Raw genomic sequence first — 25,795 nt, forward strand, 5'->3', positions numbered from 1 at the left:
TCTCTTATAAACCCAGATTCCACAGCAAACTAATCGCAGATGCCGCCGTCTCCTCCGCGCCGCCCCTGCTCACCTTCGTCCAGTCGCTCGGGTCTGCCCTCTCCCTCTCGGCTTCGATTCAGCACCGTCAGTGCTTGAATCGCGTGACTTGCCATTTGCCTGGTCTCCTTACCGTTGCTGTCCGACTTATCTCCTCTCCCTCTTCTATTCGGTCTCTCTCTCATCTCCTACACTAACATCTCACCGCCACCGGGGGCGGATCTAGCATGGTTGAAGGTGGGGCAAATGCCCCTCCTCACTCCTCCTTCACCTTTATACATTTATTGCAAATTTTTGAATATATACATAAAATTATACCAATTGCCCCATTTCAAATATATAAAAAATATCCTATATTATAATTTTGTCCCTCTTACAATGAAATCCTAACTCTGCCCTGACCGCCACTAGTCCTGCTGCTGCGCCGTCGCCTTCGTCGGTCTCCCACTCCCTCACTCTTCATATTTTGATCTCACTCTCCTTCGTCTGTTGTGGCGCCTCGCCGGCAGTCGGCGTCTAGCGGCTGCCACCGGCTCGCCCCAGCACCCAACGTTCTTCTCTATCTCTCTCCTCGCTTCTCCACAACAGCGTCGAAGATGGGGCGTGCGTGGGTTTTACCTAGAGTTCAATTGATTTGTGAATGTGGTAAAAGAGCGGGATGGAAGGTGATAACTAAGCCACCATTTCTTGGTGTAATTAATTGTCCCAAATTTGAAAACCACCTCCAACCAAAGATTTGTTTTTGGCTATTTGTGATCTCAACAGTGCGAGGGCCTTGACAAATTCGAGGGCTTGGTAGAAATTTATCTAAGCAAGTGAACAACAGATATTACCCTTAATTGAATCCATTTCTGGGCATTTCACGGAAACTGAACGCGTCCTAAGTACGACGAAGGGAAGGGAAAGGCTTCGTAGATAGAATAGCAATGTGCATTAGGCCATCCACAATAGGAATAGCCCAGCAATAGCCCAGCCATAGCCTAGCCACTGCCACATCATCAGCACTAAAAATCCTCCTGCCACATCATAAATAGTCCAGCCATAGCCTAGCCACATCATAAATAGCCCAGCCACATCATAAATAGCCCAGCCACATCAATAGCCACATCACTAATAACAATTATATAAAATGACATAATTAACAATCACACAATATACGGAATTTAATTTACGAGACATATACGGGAAACATTAATAATACTATCCACATCACTATTAACAAATATATACAAAATGAAATAATTAACAATCACACAATATACGGAATTAAATTTACGCCACAAAAACGAGAAAATTCACTAATAATTAATAAAATTTAAAAAGTACATAATTAAAAAAAATTACATAATTAAAAAAAATTACATAATTAAAAAAAATTACATTAATTAAATTTACAAATGAAAATTTAAAATAACATTACAACTTAAAGTTTAAAAATAAAAAAAAGACATAATTAAAATCTTAAAAAAATAAAAATGACATAATTTAAAATACAATTTTATAGAAAATCCTTGAATGAGTTTGTCCCACATCGAAAGTGGAACATAAAACATTCAAGATATCTCTCTATAAAAGAGAAACATCCTTGAATGAGTTTGTCCCACATCGAAAGTGGAACATAAAACATTCAAGGATATCTCTCTATAAAAGAGAAACATCCTTGAATGAGATTGTCCCACATCGAAAGTGGAGCATAAAACATTCAAGGATATCTCTCTATAAAAGAGAAACATCCTTGAATGAGATTGTCCCACATCGAAAGTGGAACATAAAACATTCAAGGATATCTCTCTATAAAAGAGAAACATCCTTGAATGAGTTTGTCCCACATCGAAAGTGGAACATAAAACATTCATGGATATCTCTCTATAAAAGAGAAACATCCTTGAATGAGTTTGTCCCACATCGAAAGTGGAACATAAAACATTCAAGGATGTCTCTATAAAATAGAGGCAACCAAGAATGAGTTTGTCCCACATCGAAAGTGGAACATAAAACATTCAAGGATGTCTCTATAAAAGAGAGACAACCAAGAATGAGTTTCATAAATTCGCAAGCCCATTAAATATATATGGGCTATTACGAATTTCTAGTATAAATTTATTTATAAAAATTGATTTTTATATATAGAAAACAATTTTTATAAATAAATAATATTTTTTTATATTTGATTTTTTTTTAAAAATTCAAATTTCAAAAATTCGAATTTAAAAAAAAAAATCGCGCTGGGCGATCCGGGCGCTGCAATAGCGCCGAGCGGATCGCCCAGCGCACCGCCCAGCGCCACGAAACCGCCCAGCGCTGCGCGGTTTCTCTCTCCAATCGTCCGCTGGGCGGCTGCAATAGACCGCCCAGCGAACCGCCCAGCGCCGGCGCTCGGCTGGGCGGTCGCTGGGCGCCTATTGTGGATGGTCTCGACGTTTCTAAGGACCCATTGATAGGCAACAAGAAAAGGATCCAAATTATTTGGGAGAAAAATACAACGTCAACAAATCAAGTTGGACATTGATCTTTGCAAGCACTGAGCCAGATTCCATTGGATATTACAAAATTCGTTAACAATTTGCAGAAGGTCTGACTGAGTCTGAGTGGCGCTAGTTGGGACAATATTCACAGCAAGGCTCACGCCGTGCCAGCTCCTCCCAGCAGGAGGAGAAGGACAAGGGATGTGTGATTTCCCTGTAGACAATCTAGATATAGATAATGTAGAGTTACAGACATGCTAATATTGGTGTCATCCTTCCTTGTCTGCTTATGACAAGAACTAGTGTAATGAAACATGCAGTTAAATTTACCAAATGAGGGATATTTAAGTTTTATCACTAAAAAATTTAGCATGGTGCAAACATTAATGTTAAATTTCAGCTCTTTTGTACAACAATATTGAAAAGATAATAGTCAAATAGACTAATAAGAATCCACTACAATTATTGCTCATCTCCTCTTATGGGGACTACTTACGTTGTTCAACTTTGTTCAACTTCAATACATGTTTCTACATCGTACGGTTACATTCCTCAGTGAGTCGGGTCGGGGTTGAATTTTACTGATTCCCTCCAGATGAGCTCTTTGATGTTTTCTTCGGTGTAGGATGGCAGTTCAAAGTCAAAAACAAAAGGGCGGGGGCAGACAGGCTCCTCGTTGATGCCGTGTAGAGGCGCCAAGTACGGATGGCAGAGAGCCTCATCGGCTGCATATCATCATCGAACTTTCATACTTATAGAACAAATCATATGGGAAAACATAAATGAAGGATTTGAGCACTAGAGTTGTACCAGTAATACGCTTGCTTGGGTCGAAGACGAGCATTTTTTCTAGTAAATCCAGAGCGCTAGCTGTATTGTTGGGGAATCTGGTGGAGAATTGCTGCTTCACGTATTGCGGGAGCTGCCTTACGTATCTTCGGGCGTTGTCGCTCCTGAGGAAACCGAGGCTGGCATCGTCCGGAGAGCCTATGAGCTTTCACAAGAACAGCAGACAGTAGAAAGCATCAGTATCCAAGACACCAGAGGAAAATGAAAATGAAAATAGAAAAAAATCACGAAATTTGTTTTTTTGGGACATTATTATCTATTTGCAGAGGAAGTAGGTACCTCTGTGATGAGTCTCAACTGATGGACATAGTCTTTCCCAGGAAACAGAGGTTTTCTCGTCATCGTTTCGCCAAATATACAGCCGACAGACCAGATATCGATTGCAGCTGTGTATTCTGAGCAGTTTAGGAGCAGCTCCGGTGCTCGGTACCAGCGAGTGACAACATACTCGGTCATGAAATCAGTCTCAGATGTCGTCCTTGCAAGCCCAAAATCTCCGATTTTCAGATCACAGTTAGCATTGAGGAGCAAATTACTTGGTTTGAGATCACGGTGCAAGACATTTGCAGAATGAACATATTTAAGTCCTCGCAGTATTTGGTAGAGAAAATACTGCAAAAAGTTACATAAAATCACTTATCACATCCCACAAAGGGTATTCTAACTTGAGCAACAACCACACACCGAATTCAACAAACATGTTCAAATAATCTATTGTATGACCTAAAATCCATTACAGAAGAATGAAAAGAGAAATCGAGGCCAAACCCGAAAGTGGTAGTCAGTCAATGTTTGGTTGGACTGGATAACATGGTGAAGATCAGTGTCCATAAGTTCATACACGATGTAGACATCGTTGAAGCTCTCTTTCTGAGGTGGCCGAATGATATCTTTGATTGCAATTACCTGCTTAGATGTAAAAAATGAAATACGTTGTCATGATCCAAACATTTGTATGATATAAGTATGCTCTCACATTGTCATGATTCATGTGGCGCAGAAGTTTTATTTCTCGCAACGTCCTCTTTGCGTCAATCCTGTTATCAAATGCATTGCCAATCTTCTTAATGGCTACCTCTTCGCGTGTCTCGGAGTTTACAGCAGCGCTGAAGCAAAAGATAAGTCAGGCTCACACAGAATCAAAGTTGAAAAGAAAGACATAACCTTCTCAGAGGCATTAGCATATAACTCAGAAACTTGGACCTCCATAGGCACATGTATCACCACACAACATAGAATCTCAATGAACATACCGGATATATATTGGACAGTAACCGTGACAAATTTTGTTTCCAATGATATTCAACTCTACCTTTCTTGTAGAGAGGTTATTTAGGTTCACCTTTTCTCCAAAGTTATCAAGAAATATGCATTTGATTATTACGTAATTGATACCTTTTCAAGCATGTAAGAGTTAGAATAGGCCTCATCAAACCCAGGCATCCATGAAACAGAGAAAGACAACATCGACACATCAAGCTCATAACCAAGAAAAACCAGAGGTGATCGTCATTCCAAACCAAGTTCAGATTCACTATTTTCATTAAGCCTAAAAGCATTGAACTCATCCAAAGAGGCCCAACAAATTCAAGACTCCGAATTTTGCCAAACACATTAGGAAAAAGGAGAGAGTTATTACCAGACAATGCCATAAGCACCACGGCCGACAGGCCTAAAAGGAACATACTTCCTCGAAAGCTCAAACAGATTTCCATAGACGTTGTACTGCATGTATCTCCCGCCATGAGTGGCCACCCCTTTGATGTTATGCCCGCCGTGATCTGCGCTCGACTCCACAGACATAGCCAATTATCAAACAACAAATTATGCTAAAACAAACTCAACAATCCCAAGTTCAAAGATGATATGCTTCTTTTTGGATCAAACAAGTGGGGTGTGTGTCGCAAAGCAGAATGTGAGCCCTGCTGCATTTAATTATGCCGTCTGCTTTTTTATTACAAGGGTGGTGAATCTAAACTTTTATAAAACTTGGCATGCTTTTTTATCAAATTTCTAGGGAGAGAGGACTTAGGAGAAGGTTTTGCGTGTGAACTTTTGAACTGGAATGACTCCAGATTACCCGTGAATAAAATTGGCTTTTCTGAGGTGGATGGTTTTGCATCCATCTTTGCCATACACCTGCTAATATTGTGATTCTGGTTTCTACTTAATCTCCTTCTACTATTTAATATTGTTAATTTCTCACTACGTGTGATAGCACCACACATCATCACTATTAATTACTTTCAGCAAATATCACGCTTTCCAATTTTTATTTCAAGAAATATCTGATAGATTTAAACCTATGTTCTGTAAAATTTCCAATGTTCTTGAAGCGGACCATTTTTTTCATCGAAATTCCCATCACCGAGAATAAGTATTTAATTGACAACAAATATTGACTAGAGCACACAAAATTTAGTCATCCATGTCTGCCTCAAAATTCTCCAAATTCCATATTTAATTCCATCTTTGCACCTAGAATAGAAGACTAAGAAAAATCAAACTTGACCGATCAATTTAACAAACATTTTCACACCCAACAATCGAAAAAATTACTCTTTCCATAAAAAAAAACTCAAAATGATTACTGCAAAAAAAAAGACAATAAAAAAAATTCATACAAAACATGCTAGCAAGAACTATACACTTGTGTACAAAGGAGTGAGTTTACATGTAACCTTCACCTATCCACTGAGACTCCTACATTAATGTTCACTCGATGCACTCTCTTAGATGCACTGCCACCGATCCTAAGGTTACCGAGTAAAGCATCACGTCCCATTAAAACTATCTGGAAGAACTTATCTACGTCCTTTGCGAGTAGATCAAGTCCCTGTGAGAGTTTTTCTGCCGATTTTCCTAGATCTGATATCGAGTTTTCCAATACTTGAGCATCAACCGCGTTCCCCCCTTGTTGCACAATTAGGTACAACTTCTTCACATCTGTATCAACAGCTTCTAGCTCCTTCAGTATCGTGGTCCTCCCATTCGAGTGTAGGCTTCTTATTTCAGTATTTACAAAAGCCTGAAGCTCAGAAAACGCCGCTGCCCATGAGAAAGTTTCGGGAACCTGTAGGTCCAACAACTACTTTGTGGAATCAGAGAATGCAGCGGCATATATGCTACATACCAAGAGACTAACGACCTTCACTCCATACATTGCTTGCATCAAGATCTTTCCCTTGGCTGAGTTTTTTTTTTTATTTTTGGTAAGTCCAGTTTTTCAGCCAGGACATCCATGGCAGAGAAGCAGTTTTCAAATCTTGGATTCTTCTTAGCAACATGTTGCTTCCATCCGTCTGCGGAAGAACGGGCCCGTTCAAGCTATTTTGCGGGGGCATCACCAAAGTTGCGCAAAATACATTTAAGAAAGAGGTGGCCCTGTTTCAGCTGAGATATCTCGGAGCTGAAAGCAATGCAGATATCAAGCAACTGTACACTATCATCTAGATATGCATCTATCCATTTTTCATCCCAATCAGAAACAGGGAGTTCAAGAGCCGTAATTAATGCTTTTACGTCGGTATGAATTTCACACAGTGTTTCCATCGCAAACCTCATCCACAATAAGCGCAGGACATCATCCCTACCTACTGGCCTAAGATTTTTAATCCTACCCTGCAATGTCTCTTCAAAGGTATTCAACAAAGCAATAAGTTTAGGCGACAGGTATGAACCCTTTGGTGACATCCTACGGAAAGGGTTTCCAAAGGGGAGGAAAGGCCTGTGTGGTTCTTGTGGGCGGCTCATTCTATTACACTAACTGCAAGAATATTAAAAGGGGCCAATCTCAGCCGAAAGAAAATGGAAGAAAAAGTAATACTATCAATTATGCTTTAATAATTGTTTCTATTATTTTCTAATTTTTTAAATTTATATACAATATACATGTATACATATTAATAACATTTTACTTATTTATCGACCGCCATATCCCATCATGCTGATACGCCATATCCCTGTGGCGGTTTTCGGGCGGACCGCCATACGCCATTGACAACATTGCCTACCATGTCGAAATAACAAACATGTAAACACTATCATATCATATAGAATTCAGCAAAACCAGATATACCTACTTGTCGGATATAATAATAGCACAAACACAAATTGAGTTCCTTGTGCTTGTTCAATTGTTTGAAGATTTCCTTATAATTTACAAAAAGCGGTCCTAATTCTCCATGTTACATGAATTCTCCTTAAATAAAACAAAACTCGCAAGTTATAAATATCAGGATGACATGACACCTTTCATGTGATATAGATGATCTATTAGTCTATTACTAATTCCAGTCACTCAACCCAACAAAATTCACCAGATTTTGGGCATAAACAATGCAAATTAGGCATTTCCACAACCTAAAAAGTAAAAATGAAGAAAACATAAATATTTACTCAGATCTAACATTATAACCAAAATAGTATACTTATATTTTAGCACTCAAATTCAATTCAATTATACAAATGGAGTCACAAATAACAAGAAGTCATGAAAACTCTCAGATTTATACCAATTTATACAGTCAACACACATACCTCAACCATCACATTCAAACTCGAAAAACACGAACTCAGGACTCTTAATACCAACTACAAATCATGAAACACAAAAACAATCACAACAACACTAACACAAAACATCAGCCAAACAAATCATAATCATGATAAATCAACATAATTTCCAGAAATCCAGCCAAATTCTAACAGATATTCACCCAATACTTCGGTCAAAAGCTCATATCATCACCGATGGGTTTTTTCTTTTTTTGTTCTGGACTGCACTTATCATTCCTCGTTTGTACTGGACTTTTTTTTTATTCCGGCTTTAGGAGAGACGCATCATCCTCATGCGTCTCCTTTTAATGAAAGGCACGCGTCTCTTAATTTTTTCGAATTTTTTTTAACGACGCATGACGCTTATGCGTCTTAGGGAGTGACGCATCACCCTCATGCGTCTTTTATTTTTTTTAAATTTCACGGACGACGCATGAGCGTCATGCGCATGAGGGGAAAGACGCATGAAGCTCACGCGTCTCTAATTCTCATGAGCCTATGTGTCTCTCCCTAAGAGACATGAGCCCCATGCGTCTCTTCCTAAGACGCATGACGCTCATGCGTCGTCCGTGAAATTTAAAAAAAATAAAAGACGCATGAGGGAGATGCGTTACTCCCTAAGACGCATGACGCTCATGCGTCGTTAAAAAAAAATTGAAAAAATTAAGAGACGCATGTCCCTCATGCGTCTCCCACAAAGACACATGATCGTCATGTGTTTCATCATGCGTCTCTCTCAAAGCCGAAATAAAAAAAAGTCTAGTACAAACGAGGAATGATAAGTGCAGTCCAGAACAAAAAAAGAAAAAACCCCATCACCGATCATCACAAACTATAGCCATACCATAAATACACATAAAATTATTGAGCAGCGAGCAGAAACAGGCATACGCAAACACATGAAATCGATTTCGAGATAAAAAAGCATTTCTATACCTGAAACAGAACCCAACGACGCGTAGAGAATTGGTAAAGCTTCGCAGAAAGTCTTCGCAAATGTAGGGTTGTAGAACTGTGAATTGCAAAATTGCAGATAATCGTTGTATAATTTTGAGTGGGAGTTGTTATAACACGTGGTGGAAACTAAGTGGATACAGTATTGCCGATGTATTTTTTGTATGGTGGGGGTGAATGTAGAAGATTAAAGTTCGCGAAATCTGGCCGTTGATTATTAAGGCGTGTTTGATTAATAGATCTTCTACGGATTCTCAAAAAAAACAAAAAAAAAGTCTCCCTTTTTCTATTTATCGTTCAAAATCTTTCCAAATTCCAAGCATTTAACTCCCGTGATTATAATCTTCTTACAACTCATGAAAACTTATGATTTTATTAATGATTTATAGTATTATAGACAGCTATAGATTGTACTAGGAAATTCGATACATATATATTAATAATGTGGGTAGAGGGTCCACTAAACTTAACAGATATTTGTATGAAGAAATTCATTTTATAACTTAACTATTTGTATCAGGGCACCTATACCAGTTTACTGTAATGCATTTCCTGTAACAACTAGCTGGTTTGTACCCTTCCAAAGGCATACTCCCTTCGTTTCACTCTATTCTTTTAGTCCATCTTATAACAGTATGCATCGTTTCCTTTTTAGTCCGTCCCACAAAAGTATGTATTTTTTAATTTTGAAAAGTCTTTTCTAAAAAGGTAAGATTCATTTGTTATCATCAATACATTAATTATTTTTTCTTTATATCTCTCTTACTCTATTAATTGTGCATTGAAACTCATGTTCAACCAAGAATGCACACTCTTGTAGGACTGACGAGTATATTATTGACATTTTTCTATTCAATTGGTTACTTATTAAATTAAATCATCTCTAAGGATAATTAAAGTCAGCCTCACCATGCAGGTGAGACCAGCTCTATCCTCATTAGATTCACAACTCATAAATAACATACTATTGTTTTAACTTCGAGTTACACGCCATTACGCGGAGTAACGGAAGTACATGATATATAACCTCGCTCTTAGAGCATCTCCAATGCACGGATGTCTCACTCAGACATCCACTAGGACTTCCCAAAAACAACTCCTGCCACGTTACTAGGACTTCCCATTCCACTGTCACGTCACTAGGACTTCCCCTGCACAATCCGCCCTTCCCATCGCTCTTCTCACTAGGACTTCCCGCAATAAAATAAATAAATACCGGACGTCCGACCCACGCACAATGGCGGACGTCCGCCCTCCCATCGCCCGCACGTCCGAGGACATTCGACGTCCTTACGGGACGTCCGTATCCGAGTTGCCCGTCGCGGATGTCCGACCGGACGTCCGCCATTGGAGATGCTCTTACTTGAGAAAGCATCCACAATGGAGCCCGAACTGGGGCCATTGAGTTGTGTATAACTTCAACTTTGTCTCATATGCACGTGCATTGGGAAGGGATCCATGACTACACTACTTGGACTAGGCTCCAAATGTCTGCGACACAGACACCATGAATGTCCGACCTTGAATGCCAACACCATGAATCCATATACACTAATCAAGCTCCCAAAGAATATTTTCTAAGGAATTTAGTTTATGTGTTTTTATTTAATAATTATACTATAGTTTTATGTCTCAATTAATGGACCCATACTTTTCCAACCTCAAGTCACCGGAGGAAGAGTAAATTAGTTGATTTAGACAAATGAAGATACACTTCATTATGAATTGTCACACTCAAAATGATCCCAAGGATAGCACGCAGACGGCGTGGCTATACTATACTCGTTTGGTAGAGGCAAGATAGAGAACGTCACGCCTAAAACGAACAATATTATGCATTGCAGTTCCAGAATAAGTGCTATTGTGAAAAAGATGAAGGAATTATATGTAAGTTACTATATAACAGGAAAGAATGAATCCTTCACTTACAGAGACTACATGGACCATTGAATAATTCATGCAACTATATCGGGATTAAAAAATGGTGATGAATGTACCTGAACTTAGATGCAATAACTATCCATATTTATTATACAGCTATCTCTGTATATCTCTGATTTTATTGTTTTCTCCTTCACTAGTATCATCAGATATGCATTCATTGCTTTCTTCAATGATTATACCTCGATGACTATCTTCACCGATGGAACTGGAAGAGTTCCGGCCGATTTGACGCTCCTGATGTTACAGGAAAATATACGGAAACAATTCAGAAAGATCATCCCCTCTTTTGACTCATTTAAACATTAAATCAAGAAATACTGGAGGAAGAGTGAGACTTCATGTTGTACCTCAAGAGATAGGAAGTCTTCTGATTCCAGCATGTGTACGATGTATCCCATCTTGGGCCGTTTCTGGGCATCAGGATCAACACACCGAAGGGCTACCAAGAGCAGGCGCTTCAATGCCATGGAGGCAGGCCGTTCAGGCAACTTGGGATCTGCTACTTCCTCAGATTTCATGCTTCCAACCATCATCTTTAGCCAGTCAACGAGATTGGCCTGCATTGTATTTGTTGTCAGTAAGAGTTGCAAGACAACAAGTATCTGGTTTGCAAGTTTTGCAGTACCTCTCCCTGTGGCTGCAAATAATCAGCCGGAGATCTACCGGTGATGATCTCCATGATCAATACTCCAAAGCTATAAACATCACTCTTCTCGTTCAGCAGACCAGTGCACACATATTCTGGAGCGACATAACTAGCAAAACAATGAAGCAAGTCAGTTCCCCGCAAAAAGCAACTCAATCTCACAAGAGGTTACCCAAATGTTCCCATCACTCGTGTTGTTACGTGAGAAATCTCTGAATTCATAAGTTTAGCTAGCCCAAAGTCTGACAGTTTAGGATGCCACTGATGATCAAGCAGAATGTTGCTGGACTTGATGTCACGGTGAACAACCTTAGGCTCCAAACCATCATGAAGATAAGCCAAGCTACAACAAAGAAGAGTGTTAAGATACAAATAGAAGGAACATATTTGAGCAGGTCACAATGATTTAAACTACCACACCCTTTTGCAGTTCCAATTATTATATTCACACGAATCTCCCACGTCAAAGGGCTGACTTCTCCAACATCTCCATGAAGCCAATGGTCCAAATATCCATTTTCAACATATTCATAGACAACCATCCTATATATAAGCAAATATCAGCAATGGAAAACAGATTAAGCTTCTATGTTTGATGCATAGTCGTAGCAAAAACTGAAATTCATTTATGATACCTGGAGGCTTCTTCAACACAGTAACCTAGCAACCTGACAAGATTCTTGTGACTAGCACGTCCAATTGCATCAACCTCGACCTTGAACTCGTTTTCAGCTTGTTCCCTGAGAAATGTGCAAGGGAAAAATATTCACACGAAGCTCGTTCAATACAATCCCTCAACCTTATCACAAGAACTATGCATCAAATATAACAATTTGAGGAACCACTTTACCTGTTGTTCAACAAATTCTTTACAGCTATTCGGGTGTTATCAGTTAACTCTCCATAATACACAATGCCATATCCACCTTCACCAATCACATTCTCATCAGAGAAACCATTACAAGCTGCCTCAAGCTCTCTCAAAGTATACAACCTTCCCCATCCCAAATGAGACACCTCTGGCAACGACCCATTGCCTCTATACGATCCCGTCTCAGCCCTACTAGTAGCCCTGATCTCACTACTTGATCCCGCTCTATCAGAAAACACTACTCTGTGATCCACCTTCCCCATATCTATCTGTATCTCTGGCCCAGCCTGAGATTTTCAAATCCATATAAAATAAATCATTCCTCTTAGAAGTCTAGACCTCGCTATCCATGTGGTATAACACTATTGAAAGGCATTAAATAAGTCATAGTTTGGCTTTTCCAATAAAGGATATTTGTTTCTGTGCAAGGAAAATCAGTTTATACAACATCTTTAATTAAATTCTGATAGACACAACAGAGTAAAATTTATAAACAATTAACATAAGAATATCAAGTTAACGAATCAACTTCAGTTAATAAGCAGAATTCATAATTCATGGAACAAATGGTTAAATATTTAATAGACATGTGAGCTAAATGTGATTTTCTCAGTCCAACTCGAATCTCTCTACTCATTAAGCAGTCAAATAAAATCACAATTTATGAACTAGATAATAATTTCTCCCTAATTTACGAATCAAAGAACCTGAAAACGTACCTGAGGTGCGACGGAGCGTTGATCGGCGGCGGAATCGTGGGTGATAACCTGTACCTCCTTGGATACGGCCGGCCTCGGGTCTCTTACCGAGCGGCGGGGTTTTCCTTTGGTTCCGGAGCTGCGGCTTCGGCTTCGGCTTCGGCGGCGAAAGGCGGGGACGCAGAGCGACAGGAGGAAGACAATGAGCAAAATCACTGCTCCGATTACTATTCCGATCAATACCCATAGCTGCAGCCCGAAGATCGATGTCCTGTTAGAGAGCTTCATGTTCCCCAACAATGTATGTAAAAATGACATTTCTGCTGTGATTAAGATCCGAAAAATCTACCGAAATTCCACGTATCTATGTACGAGAATTGACGAATGCTAACTCGGTGTTTGAGAGCTAAGGTGAAAATTAGTCATGCATGGAGAAAAAGAAGTGGTTGTGATAATTGAGATATGAATTAAATGTATTTGTGTGAGTAAGCAGGCTGCTGCAGTTGTTGGTTTAATGGATTTGTATTCAATGAATTCGCATCCGCCGGGGAATTGGTTTTCCGGCGAGTGTGTGTAGAGAGAATCGGTGAAGTCGAGTGTTGAGAATGTGTGTGTTTGTTTGCCACACTACGTGATTTTAGATTTGATTCTAATCCGTGGTCTAAGTCTAAAAATAAGTAGACACATGATTTGTTTGCCAGAATTATATAGTATTGATCTGTATTTTTAAATTTCAGTGTTTATTTAATTTTCAATCAGATAAGGAAAATAAGAATTCTGATTACTTATTTTTTTCTTAGATACTTATTCCTTTTTCCAAACTTATGATTCTTACATGTTTATAATTTTTAATATACTTTTAATTATTTTATACTATCTCCGTCTTTGAAAAATAGAAATTTTTAAAATGCCACTGATTTTAATGCACAATTGATAGAGTAAGAGACAAAAATTGGTAAAGTAAAAGATATGAAGAGAAAAAATAACAGAAGTAGTGATGGATTATAAGGTCTACGTCCTAAAATAGAAAGTTTCTATTTTCAAGAGACGGCTCAAAATGAAAATAGTTTCTACTTTTAAGAGCGGATGTGGTACAACAGAACAACTATAATATTAATTATAATAATTATTATTAAATTAATTATTTAATTAAATATTACTATAGTATAATTTTAAAATTATGAGTCATACTTAATAATAATAATAATAATAATAATAATAATAATAATAATAAATATTGTACGAATTATGTATGTGGTGATTTTGTCAATGAAGAATGTTTGAACAAATAAGCAGCTTGTGTAGAATAGTTTAAAGTGAAGCACAATGTATTATTTGATTCTTTCTTGTTTTTCCAATAGTTGAGTTCTCTAATATCGATTTGTTTAATTTTTATGTTTTGATACATATGTAATGAGATCGAAAATATATCTGACTTCATCATACTATTGTTTTACATTCAATAATGCCTCTTATCACAATAATACGTATTTTTTTCTTCGCAAACTTTTGTCTACAATCTCAACATGATCGATCGATCAGTCCTTAAATCTTGAACCTGATACAAATTTTGTGTAGATCCTAGTTAATGGAGTAGTGGCTATCTTTCTCTCTCTAGAGCTCTGTCCATCTAGAAGTGGAAGGAACAATTCATCATAGATCTCAACAACGAAAGAAAATTTTATTTAAAAATAATAAGGTAAGAGATATTTTTATGCACATACATTGTTTACTGTAACTTCTGCAGAGGCTACATTCCATGATGATAGCAACACATACTTGAACACTCTTGCTGCAATATCCAGAGGCGACCAAAGAGTCTTCTTCCAAGATACAATGGCATGACATATTCATCGATCTTCGGAAGGTTTTCAACTAGGCCATGATTCAGATTTGAGTAGTTGCAAAGCTTTGTGTCAAACCAATTTCGCAGGGATTTATATGATCAGTTAGCTCATGTATCTTCAGTGTATGCAGTTAACGAAAGCCTTCCCTCCAGCTCTTCCAACAAGTCATGGTATTCAGCAAAAGCTTCATGTGCCTTAACATTTCATGCAGCAAAAGCACGATAAGTATAACGAAAGATTAGGTGCTCCAGTTGAGATATGTGAACTAAGACCGTTACCTGTATCGTCCGGCTGTATGCTTGCCACAACTGCAAATTATGCCTAAATAAATCGTAGAGAACCTGAAGGCAAGGTAAGTGAAATGCGTCAACATGAATCAGAAAACTGGATGCAAGAAATGGCATTCCTGTTGTTTTAGAACAATGACATACCTCTGAGCGCCTCAATAATGTGGCCAAGACCACAATCCATTCCTTAAATTTGACTGAGCACATATTTGCCAAGAGGAATTCTGCATCCAAACGATTTTGCAGTGTTCCCATATGCAGCTACACGAGAAAGCAACAAGATGATGAAGAATACTAGTTACCAATTACTTGGATAACTGAACTGTATCCATTTGTTAATCTGTTCATGCAGGTTGCATTTACACATGCATACACAAGAATCTAACAAACATCAAGCAACTTGAATTAAGAAAAACATTTTGTTCTATTGCACTATCAATTTAATCTAGGCAGCAATCAACTAGACATCTAACAAATACTACCAATTAACAGAGAAAACTGAATAATACACTTAAATTTAGAGAACTGGGGATATAAGTATCGTGTATCAACCAGAAAAAAAGGAGAATATGCAAGATGTTCAGGATAGCCCGGCAGTATTTTGAATTTGCGCCAAGATAGACATTATAAGTCCATAAGAGATAAAAGCATTTAAAAATCGCAGTCAAGAGTGCTCTATAGAAGGATTACCTTCTGCCCAATCATTTCAAGCCCTGAGGCAAAGTCCTCCAGACGAGCACTTCCATATCTTTCTCGTTGAAGATACTCCTGTAATAGTTCTATCATGTTATATATCTCAAAGATTGATGAGAAGAGCCTTCAGACAATATAAGAGGAGGAAGCATACCACTAGATCAAACTGTGTGCCTTTGACAAATGCAACAAGTTCTGAAAGCTCCTTTCCAGACATCAAATAGCTGGCATGGCTTTCAAGAATATTTTTAACAGAAGCAATATGTGCACTCGGCTCTTTCGACGAGGGGCTGCCATACGTTAAATGAAAAGGAAGTACATAGGAATCAATATGGCTGATCAATCCAGACAAGTGGAATTATTATTACAAAACACCTAATTTATTTATTAAAAATGACATTAGTTACCCAGCTTACCTTTTTGCATCATTTGATTGCTTCCTGAAACTGGACGGGAAAAGAAAATATCCTAAGAGTCTTGGAGAATCTCTCTCAGAATCTGTACTAGAGTTTTCATATTCTCTTCCAGACCTAAGTAGAAACCTCACCTAAAAGAAGAGGGTTAAGCATTAGAGAAAATTAGAGGGGAAACAAAGATTCAATCCTTGAGAAATCACACAAGGTAACGCAGACACTTACCAGCTCTCCAGCCAGTTCGTACAAAGACTCGTTAAGTGTAGCCTAAACAATTGATAAGCCCTCATCAGAAATGTATTGAATACACTCAACTACTCAACAGGGAGAAATAAGGAAAGCTCTGGCATAGCAACGCAAGGAATGATACACAAGAAATTGTCGGAACATTTAGCAATATTTTAAGTATCTAAAAGGGATGGAGCACATGTTATTTATTTTGGTACAACTAGATAATATTACTAAGCATTTCCATGTACTTATTCTTTTGAGTAGATACAGACAAAATACAATCACCTGTAATAAATTCAAAGCACAACATTGACTCACTGCAGGACCTTCAAGCTTAGCAATGACCTGTTAAACGGAAGTGCGGTTTCAATCAGCACAATACTATCATTCTCTATCATCATATCTCAAGGTGAGGATGATGGGCCAAAAACAACTGCATACAATGCACAGATGTAAAAATGACCATGAATATGCAAAATCCCTTATAGGTGATGCACGAGAATGATGTGTGACATACATATCAGACTGACTATCATGCGTTAAAAAGGAGATTACTCCGTGAATAAACGAATAACTCTGGCCGGGTGACTGGTGACAGCCAACACCACATATGCAAGCAGATTTCTCACATTCCTAACAACATTTAAGACTAAGGGTCTATATAAGAATAAGCAGACTGGAAGCAGGAACTCTTTTCTTTAACAATCAAGGGAAAACAAAAATGATGCAAGGTAATCAGAAAATCAATACGTGCATAAAGCAAACAGAAGGTAACTGGAAGGTACTTACAAGTATATAGCATGCTGCAGTGCGGTACCATCTTTGCCGAACACATTCGTCAAACAACCTACAATGTAAAATACTTCATTCTCAATGACCAAATGTAGGCGGACAAAGTGTTTAATTTGACAAAATTTCTTTAAGAACAATCAAACATCTCTGTACTAGTGTACTTCACAACTTCTAGTACTCTCTAGAGTGATAATTTTAACAGGCTTCAGTAGTTGAAAAGAAATATGACATAGTTAAGATTCCCCTTGCAGACAAGTTTCTGCAAAATTGTAAAGCAAGCTCAAAAAAATAGAGTATCATACTCAGTTGATCTGCCGGCAGCAGAAAATAAATTAGCCCAATGTCGACCATCAGTCTTGCGTGCTACACTAACAACAACATCGTAATATTCAGGGAAGTTTCTGATCAATTCACAGCTCTTTTCCAGAAGAGAGGGAGTGTGGTTAGCTACAGCACCCTGGTTTTTGCTTGAATACTGTCTGCAGAAAAAGGTAGCATATTTAGAACTGCATATTAATTGAACTAATTTGGTTAAGAGCTTATGCATGCTCAAGCAGCAGTGAACTTCATACAAGTTCTTACAATTCCTCTTTAGCATGCTTGTATCAGAGGAAATATATTTACAAGATAGTATAGAAAATGGAAAGAGAAGAAAGCCATGAAAAAAAAAATATGTTCTGCAAGACTCTTAGGTTCTTTTTGTTAAATAAAGGGCAGTGAAGCAAGTCACCAGCAGGTCGGCCGATCTAGATATCTAAAAAAAACACGCTTCAAGCAAAATTATATAAACTCAGCCCATAAGATGGACCTAATTACCCTTAAACTTCATATTCAGGTTACCCCAGACGTAATTAGATTAAATATCATACTAACGAGATGAACAAACAAACACACACACATAAATAGAGAAGAGTTAAGATTACAAACCCCTTTTAAACTAGAAACTATGAACCATGAATTCATTCATGGTTGAATATGTATGAATTTACGTAACTCTCTCTCTACTCAAAATTATCATAAAACTTTGAATTTACGTAACTCTCTCGATTTAAATTATTTTTTCGTAAAAAATATTATCAAATTAAAGGCAATTTTATAAGGATTCTAACGAGATCCAATTGCATCCGTTCCGACTATAATCGGATGATGAAATTTTATACTTTTATTTCAATTTTCGTATATATTGATAAGCAGATTTTATATCACTGAATGCATCAAAAAATTTCAATATAGTGCATGCGCAATCTCAATAAAACTGAGTTGAAGGTTTCGTGTACGTATGTTGAAATATTTATATCATCGTGTTGATATTTTACACTATGTTGATATCAGAAAAACCTCAAAAATTATCATATTATGACAGATTGACGATTTTACCGTTTTATTGATATTTTGTCTATTATTTATTTCTCATGAGATTTAATCTCATCCACTCATTTTAACATCTAATGGTGTAGTATTGGTCTTAGTTGTGTATTGGAGTACTATCATCTATTTTAACATGACCCTATAACTATATATATATAAATCCATGAGACTAAACATATCTGAACTCTTGCCAGGAAAAGAAGCCGAACTAAGATGAGTTCCGAATGGCTTGTATGGACATATATGAATTGACACATATCTAGATGAGTTACCTGGAAATTTCAGCATCGAAAACTGTAAATAGAAGCCATTCCAGGCAATGAGAAAAATGTGGCTTCTCTGCTGATAATTGTGCTAGGCGTAGAGCTTCTTCCCTCTTGTCCCTCTGCAGTAATACTCATAATCATAAAATTTTTGATATAGAGATACGTGACATGAAGGAACTACTCCTAAGTTTTCTGGAAAATAAGTTTACTTCACAAAAATAATAAATCAAACTAAGATCAACTGATCAAGAAGCACAAGTTAAAATCACCCTAGGCCAATACATCAGTGGAAACAAAGGTTATGCCCTTCTGCAGCAACATTCTTTAACATCATTCAGTTTACTGCATGCTAAAATTTTCTATTGACTGATGTTGAGCTTGTGTTAGTAAAAAAGAATCATGATTGTTCAATAAGATCACAGTTTTGCCTCTCATTTTAAAGTGCTACATCAGAAAAGAAGTGATATGCCATTATAGATTTCATAAGAAGTGATATGCCATTATAGAAAATCTCATGTATTGAGAAGCCAACATTGTTCACTTATTTACCTGAAGAAGATGTCGAAGTAGACAGTGTAATATGGTTTGAGCTTGAGGAGACGGCTCAAAACATGGGAACTCTGTACATACTGAAAACGACATTCTCTGGGAAACACCAACTACTACACCAGCATTAGGAAGTAGACCAAGAGGATATACCTCACGATCGAATTCCAGCTCCGGATCCAACTAGTATAACGTCAAACAACATATTTTAGGTGAGATGCACAAAATGATAATGAATAACTTTAAGCCTTGCTATAGGATAAAACTTAACTAAACACCCATGAGTCATGACCACTGAAGAAAATACAATTAAACATTAAGAGACATAATTGATGTACATATCAAAGTAGATGCTAAAAACCTTATACATGCTTGGTCGTTGAACATGAAGCGTTTAATCGACGGTCCAGCATATATGTGCGGTAAATTAAGTGCCCAGAAAACTACTAGCCACAATTACCTGTAAAAAGTCTTCCTGTTTAAATGGATCAGCACCTAAAGATGGATACCAAACCTGCAGGTGAGCTTCTACAAAAATTAGCATCAGAAATATCAAGTAGAATGCATAATCTTTGTTTAAGAGGCATAATGCCTGCAGAAACCAGTACCTGCATTCCCCGATGGCCATAGTCTAACCAGGAAACTTCCTCAATTAAGTTAGTTTTCTCCCCCAATTGACCACAGGTAACCCAAAATAACTCTACAGAGTGAGTGAGCTCTCTTTCCCGGCCATCATCCAAATCAAGTAGTGAAAGGTCCCCATTAATCCGCAGTATTAAACACCTAAAGGAGCATGCAAGCATTCATCAGGAGAACCTTAACAAAATAGCACCAGCAATTAGAAAGAGAAGGATAAGTGCATACTTAGAAGGCTCATGCGTTGATGATGTATCACTTCTAGACATGTCATCATGTGGAAGCTGATCAGGAATAAAATGAATAGCAGCAGGATGGCTCTTCGCAGTCATGATCGAAAGTTCTCGTACTGTAGAAAGCTGTTTGTCATTTTATCACTTAAAAATGTATGAAGAATATAATACAGTCACTATACTGTCATTCAAGAGAAATCCTAATTCATTTGACACTGACAGAACTATAAAAGTGTTTGTCAGGCAACATATTTTTAACAACTATTCAACAAATTTGAAGCATTTAGTTACCTGTAAATCTGGAGAGCTTGAAGGTGACAATTCCCCAGTTATTTTCACATGGTATATATGAACATCAAACGGGTGGTAAGTGATGAGCAAATAATCTTGATAAACATCCATGACCATTGGATTTGTAAGCAATGGCTTCCGGCAAAGTAGTGAACTTTGATCGAGGTGATATCTTGGGTAGAAAAGCAATTCATATCTACAAATACAAACAGTTGTGACAAAACCACACGTCAATAAATGAAAATTTTGGGAAAATTGACATAACAAGTTACACCGGAAACATGAAAAGAAAGAGATTGAATCTAACTACCAGATAAGTTACAGACCACATAATGCAGTTGATTTTTTCTTTGATAACAAAATTCTGTATAGAAAATTTTCTCATAAGATAGCACATCAGAACAAAGTAAAAATGAAACACCACGCTCTAATAAGACTAGCAGCCACAAATCAAAATGCATAAGACACGAGCATATAAAATGCAACGCTCCATAGACCCTTTTAACAGCACCAGGGTCAGAGAAATTGATCCATTAGCAGTGTCCAAAACAAGAAATTAGAAACGAATTTTGGGGACTAGTGATTGGGTTTAAAATTACAAGAATCCCCCAACTCCATGCGAGGTTTTAAATGTAATAGATTTCTCACGTGTTCGAAGATTCCACGTAATTGCAGACCACAACAATTTTTCCCAGCCATAACAATCCCCTGCACTGAATCTGTTGTTCCTGAGTAATGTCTCCAAACACTCTCCACCTCTTTAGTCGAATGTCGTATAAGATTAAACCATGAAGGCCAGCAACAGCCAAATACATTCCGTCCTTACTGGCAGCAACATGAAGAATAGGCCAATTTTGTAAAATATAAGATACCTGGAACATCCCAGAGTCAATCAGAACTTCTTACAAGTAAAGGCAGGGCAGAACCCCAAAAGCAAAAATAAAACAAAGCAGGCACTAATAATCACAAGTGATACATAACTGGAAGATTGAGGTGCAAGATCTTAAGTTCATCGGTATCTTCAGACTGTACAATAAGCAAGCGGTCTTCACCATAAATAACTTGGCATACATAAGTTGTACCAGAAACACCCCTATTTAGGCAGCATTTTCCAAAAGAAAATGCAATAATTCTCTCTGAAGATCCTTCTTCCATAGCATAAAGCCTATATCCATGTTCATCCCAGTGCATCAGCGATGTGCCTCCCATAATGGGTTCATACTTAAAATCCTGATTTGGCTTCACCACAGGAGAAGATACAGAGCTCAAACCTATCTGGCGGATTGTAGACATCAAACGACAGCCTGAGACAGACCAAACAGTAAGTCCCCTTAACTTCCATCCAACTGCGAAAGCAGAATTATCAGGTGTCCAAGCAATACAATTGACAGGGCCAGTATCTTCCACAGAATATCTGTGATGATCAATCCAAAAAGAATGCATTCAGTTCATGAGTATTACAAGGAGACGAAAATCTAAAACAAATGCAGGGAGCAAACTGAACTTGGGAAACAATAGCGAATAAATTGTAGTTATGCAAATTTATATTCAGATTCAGCCTAATAAAAGAGATTAATCAAAAAGCTATACTCACAAATTACGACAAATATCCAGTACCCCTTAGTCCCTCATTTGTACTTTTTTCACCATTAGCCATATTCAACTACTTACAAATGGCACATGATTCCTTGTTGAAAGAAAAAATATCCTCACCTCCGGCCCAAAATAATACCATTAAATTGCTTGTGCATGTACGTACACACTGACAAGTGACATCACCCTTAAGGGAGGGAGAATGCAAGTTTATTATTTACTCATAAGACTTCTAGGAAAGGAATAGACATGGTTTGCCATCAACATAACTATTGCCACTTCACAAGTTTCTCTGAATTGATGAGGCTTACCCCCAATCATGCAATGACACGGAGCGAATAAGTGATGCAGAATCTGCAAGGTCATACAGCTCAACAGCACCTTTTTGAGTCCCAACAGCAAGCATCTGTTGATCTGGAGCCACTGATGCACATACAGCTTCCCCTGAAGCAAATCGCTTTTCAACTATAACCGATTCAGCATGTTTTAGACCCCTCTTGCTCACAGAACACTGAATTAGATCCCCATCAGAAAACAGCACAAAAAGTAACCGCAAAGTAATGGAAAATTCAAGATGGACAATTCCAGAAGTCTGAGATACGACATGGTTCGTGTGGTTGGGACCATCATCCATTTGAAGTCCACTGGCAACAGTACCATTGCTATAGTGATTGGATAATTTATTCAGATCATTGCCATCATTCGGCAACATATCAAGGAAAAAGGCACCACCGAACTGTACAAAGATCAAGAAAGCTGTTTACATCCCTCAATCCATCCAACTAAGGTAGGTAGGAGTAAAACTTTTTTAAAGAAGGGAACAAACAGGGGTATTTATACTGCCACCAATATTGTTAAATACTTCTACTATCCAATGAAACATATAGAATCAAGGACATAGCTGAATAGTTTTGTTGAAAAAAAGGTTCCCAGGCCAAAATTTACATACCTCACCCTTCCAAGATATTGTATACAGTGATCCATCAGATAGTCCAATCAGCATGTGTTTGTTGTCACAAACAAAGTTGCTCCTGTAATCCAAAGATAAAGGCTCAATATCATTCTACTATTCTAGATTAAGAACTATGCCAAACTGAGAGTTACTCCAAGACAATCAAAATCATATTGAGCTCAGAAGTCAGCATGGATAAGTGTTTTCTGTGATTATGCCGTCAGTAGTTAAGCTGGCATGCTTCACTATTTAACACAATAAAACCTTTTAACTTATCCTATTCAATGCCCATGCACACTTGGCATGTAACTAACATAAATTTTATTATAAACTTCTATCAGTAGGTCATTTAATTAGAGAATATAAAAGCATAAAGTTCCTCTAAATTTATATATGCAACCAATTATTTCTCATCCCAAACTCAGTGCTCTGAAATTATTTGAAAATAAGCAAAAGCCTTTCAGAAGAAAATAATTGTACAGATGGTTAAAGAGACTACCTAACTACATGCATAGTTAAAGCTAAATGAAATGAGGCAGTAAAAAGTGGAGTAGTTGGTTAGAGGCATTATTGCTTGAACAATGTCAGCACCAAAGTGCCATCCAAAAGATACTTACAATGCAGGAAATGAAGCCATTGACTCAGTAGAATAAGACAGGATGGTTGCTTACACTGTCAAATTCTTGTTCGCAAATGGAACTTGTTCACTGAGAACTAAGGATATGTTTGAGAGAAATAAACCAGTTGGTTGCTTGCCACCAATGTATATTTTTGTTGCTGCCCTTTGAACCTTAAAAATGTGAAGATGAAAGGACGATGTCTGCAAAACAGCAGCAGAACCAGATAATCTATAGCCAGCAACAAGATTAACCATGTACTAAATTACATTCATGATACAAGTAACTTAGTAGAAGAAAACTATAGATTTCACATTTCAAATATATCTTCCTGTAAATAAAGTTGGTAATATTTAGCGGATGACCAAGAACACGCACATAGCCACATACATATATGATTTAGTTCGACGATACCCCTTTGAACCACATTTTACTTCGGCTACATACTCGTAAGTTTCATTTACAATAACTATCGATTTGTTCTCTCGGTCTAGTAAACATGATATTACTGACGCAAAAAAAATGTAGCAGTAATTGACACTAAGCTCGTTGCTACAATAACTACCAGTCATGACATAAAATAGCTACTCCTCCAGTTACAACATAAAATAACTAGTGTAATGTAGGTGCAGTAACTACCGGTCACAACATAAAATAACTAGTGTAATTTAGTGATAGAATACTAGCTACTCCTCCAGTATAATTTACTTTCCTACACTATTTCCGAACAACTCATCATTCAAAACAACACGATGAGTTTGTAAAGTAAACTCTAAAATGCAATTGCATGTTGCATGGCAGCCAATTTATGCTAGAGCTAATATGCCGCATTACACAGTTGGGATTGAATAAGCATCCAGTGTATCAGTTCAGAACTGGACAATGTGTCACGTAAACATGTAAATGTCACATGAATGCTTGCACTTTACTCAGGAATTCAATACTCCTTACAAGAACAGCAATGAGCTTGGTGTCGGGGCTCCAAATTGCCCGCAAATTCTCCCCCTCTCTTTGAATAGAATCCACATCTCTTTTATACTTCCCCAACCTCACTCTGTGCTGTAAAACAAAATCAAAAAGAAGAAAAAACTATAACATGCAAAAAAACTGATCTGATTCGGCACGGAAAACCCGAAATTCACAATTCCACCAATAAATTAGCAATGTCAATGAGCAGAGGTACCTGAGAAGACGACCAGAGCTCGATGTGAGTCGGCGCCACAACAAGGAGCAAGCTATTGACGACTTTAAAATACACGATCTGCTGTGTGGAAGGACAGTTGGGCAATTCGAGAGGGATGACCTGCGGCCATCCATAAGCCATATACATCTTCGAGAATTCGCGCGCGGATAGCGAGAGAATGATGTTCAGAGCGAGGAATTCATGGAGTGTATAGAGAGAAAGCTAGGGGTCTGAAACCGGAATTGGATCGGAGATTTGGAGGGTGTGATGCAAACCATTTCTTAGGTAGAAGGAGATCTGAGAGATTTTCAAAGATTGTCCCGGACTAAAGTTATTTTTGCACTCTGACCCTCGAATTTCTGTATATTCTGAATCTGATCAATCATTTAAACAATTCATAAGTTTTATATTTACTCAAAAAAAATGCTCCTTCTCTCCTAGTACTTTTCAATTTTATGCCATATTTTTTTTCCAATTTTATAGTACCATACTTTTTTTATGAAATACGATTTCTTAATTTCAATATATACACTTTCAATTAATTATTGTTTCATTTTCTCTCTAACTATAATATTCTCCTTTTTTATTTATTATAGTCTCTAACTTATAAACTTAATTATTAAACACTTTTAGAAATCTTAAAACACTTAGACCATATCTGGTTGACAAGAAAGTAAAATTGGCAAGGAAAATGATACCTGCGAAAATGAATACTACGAATATGATTCCTACTAACTTTATTTTCTTCTATTTTGAAAATATCAAGATTTTAAATTTTATATTTAATTTAAACACAAAACTAAAAATATAATAATATTTTTTAT

At 37.5% G+C, this 25,795-nt stretch overlaps 3 protein-coding genes and 1 pseudogene across 4 annotated transcripts; all 4 read right to left on the reverse strand.

Moving 5' to 3' along the window:
• Window positions 1–2,829: 2,829 nt before the first annotated feature.
• LOC121792436 (mitogen-activated protein kinase 4-like) lies at window positions 2,830–9,013 on the reverse strand. 2 transcript variants are annotated; one of them, XM_042190381.1, is made up of 7 exons: window positions 8,847–9,013; window positions 4,993–5,134; window positions 4,330–4,459; window positions 4,122–4,259; window positions 3,633–3,965; window positions 3,315–3,498; window positions 2,830–3,229 (listed from the first exon to the last, which is right to left on the reverse strand). In XM_042190381.1, the coding sequence occupies exons 2-7, from the start codon at window positions 5,082–5,084 to the stop codon at window positions 3,057–3,059; spliced, it is 1,050 nt and encodes a 349-aa protein (XP_042046315.1). In that variant the 5' UTR covers window positions 5,085–5,134; window positions 8,847–9,013; the 3' UTR covers window positions 2,830–3,056. The 2 variants fall into 2 exon arrangements, with proteins under 2 accessions (XP_042046315.1, XP_042046314.1); XM_042190380.1 differs by lacking the exon at window positions 8,847–9,013 and having other exon boundaries at window positions 4,993–5,769.
• LOC121792437 lies at window positions 5,923–7,106 on the reverse strand (annotated as a pseudogene).
• A 1,829-nt stretch (window positions 9,014–10,842) lies between the features above and the next one.
• On the reverse strand, window positions 10,843–13,341 carry LOC121779139 (probable serine/threonine-protein kinase At1g01540). The gene is made up of 8 exons (XM_042176474.1): window positions 13,045–13,341; window positions 12,305–12,612; window positions 12,090–12,194; window positions 11,875–11,997; window positions 11,627–11,797; window positions 11,434–11,563; window positions 11,156–11,365; window positions 10,843–11,042 (listed from the first exon to the last, which is right to left on the reverse strand). Exons 1-8 carry the CDS (start codon window positions 13,339–13,341, stop codon window positions 10,902–10,904), a joined length of 1,485 nt encoding a protein of 494 aa, XP_042032408.1. The 3' UTR covers window positions 10,843–10,901.
• Window positions 13,342–14,679: 1,338 nt separating this feature from the next.
• On the reverse strand, window positions 14,680–25,320 carry LOC121792438 (guanine nucleotide exchange factor subunit RIC1-like). Its single transcript, XM_042190382.1, has 23 exons — window positions 24,972–25,320; window positions 24,740–24,847; window positions 23,843–23,991; window positions 23,169–23,250; window positions 22,531–22,955; window positions 21,608–22,040; window positions 21,275–21,498; window positions 20,627–20,822; window positions 20,331–20,461; window positions 20,075–20,249; window positions 19,927–19,980; window positions 19,470–19,649; window positions 18,927–19,039; window positions 17,589–17,765; window positions 17,284–17,341; window positions 16,780–16,839; window positions 16,489–16,530; window positions 16,267–16,397; window positions 16,005–16,140; window positions 15,848–15,925; window positions 15,302–15,418; window positions 15,149–15,211; window positions 14,680–15,064 (listed from the first exon to the last, which is right to left on the reverse strand). The coding sequence occupies exons 1-23, from the start codon at window positions 25,116–25,118 to the stop codon at window positions 14,978–14,980; spliced, it is 3,366 nt and encodes a 1,121-aa protein (XP_042046316.1). The 5' UTR covers window positions 25,119–25,320; the 3' UTR covers window positions 14,680–14,977.
• Window positions 25,321–25,795: the final 475 nt, after the last annotated feature.

The sequence above is a fragment of the Salvia splendens genome, chromosome 2, assembly GCF_004379255.2.
Source record: "Salvia splendens isolate huo1 chromosome 2, SspV2, whole genome shotgun sequence".
NCBI classification, from domain to species: domain Eukaryota; kingdom Viridiplantae; phylum Streptophyta; class Magnoliopsida; order Lamiales; family Lamiaceae; genus Salvia; species Salvia splendens.

Coding starts and splice junctions, on each gene's coding strand:
- LOC121792436 (XM_042190380.1), bottom strand. CDS start 5,156: ATGTCTGTGGAGTCGAGCGCAGATCACGGCGGGCATAACATCAAAGGG. Junction 4,260..4,329: donor GCCACATGAATCATGACAAT/GTGAGAGCATAC, acceptor ACATCTAAGCAG/GTAATTGCAATCAAAGATAT. Junction 3,966..4,121: donor TGACTGACTACCACTTTCGG/GTTTGGCCTCGA, acceptor AACTTTTTGCAG/TATTTTCTCTACCAAATACT.
- LOC121779139 (XM_042176474.1), bottom strand. CDS start 13,341: ATGTCATTTTTACATACATTGTTGGGGAACATGAAGCTCTCTAACAGG. Junction 12,613..13,044: donor AACGCTCCGTCGCACCTCAG/GTACGTTTTCAG, acceptor TGAAAATCTCAG/GCTGGGCCAGAGATACAGAT. Junction 11,998..12,089: donor TGTGTTGAAGAAGCCTCCAG/GTATCATAAATG, acceptor GCTTATATATAG/GATGGTTGTCTATGAATATG.
- LOC121792438 (XM_042190382.1), bottom strand. CDS start 25,118: ATGTATATGGCTTATGGATGGCCGCAGGTCATCCCTCTCGAATTGCCC. Junction 16,141..16,266: donor CAATCAAATGATGCAAAAAG/GTAAGCTGGGTA, acceptor AACGTATGGCAG/CCCCTCGTCGAAAGAGCCGA. Junction 15,926..16,004: donor GCACACAGTTTGATCTAGTG/GTATGCTTCCTC, acceptor GAACTATTACAG/GAGTATCTTCAACGAGAAAG.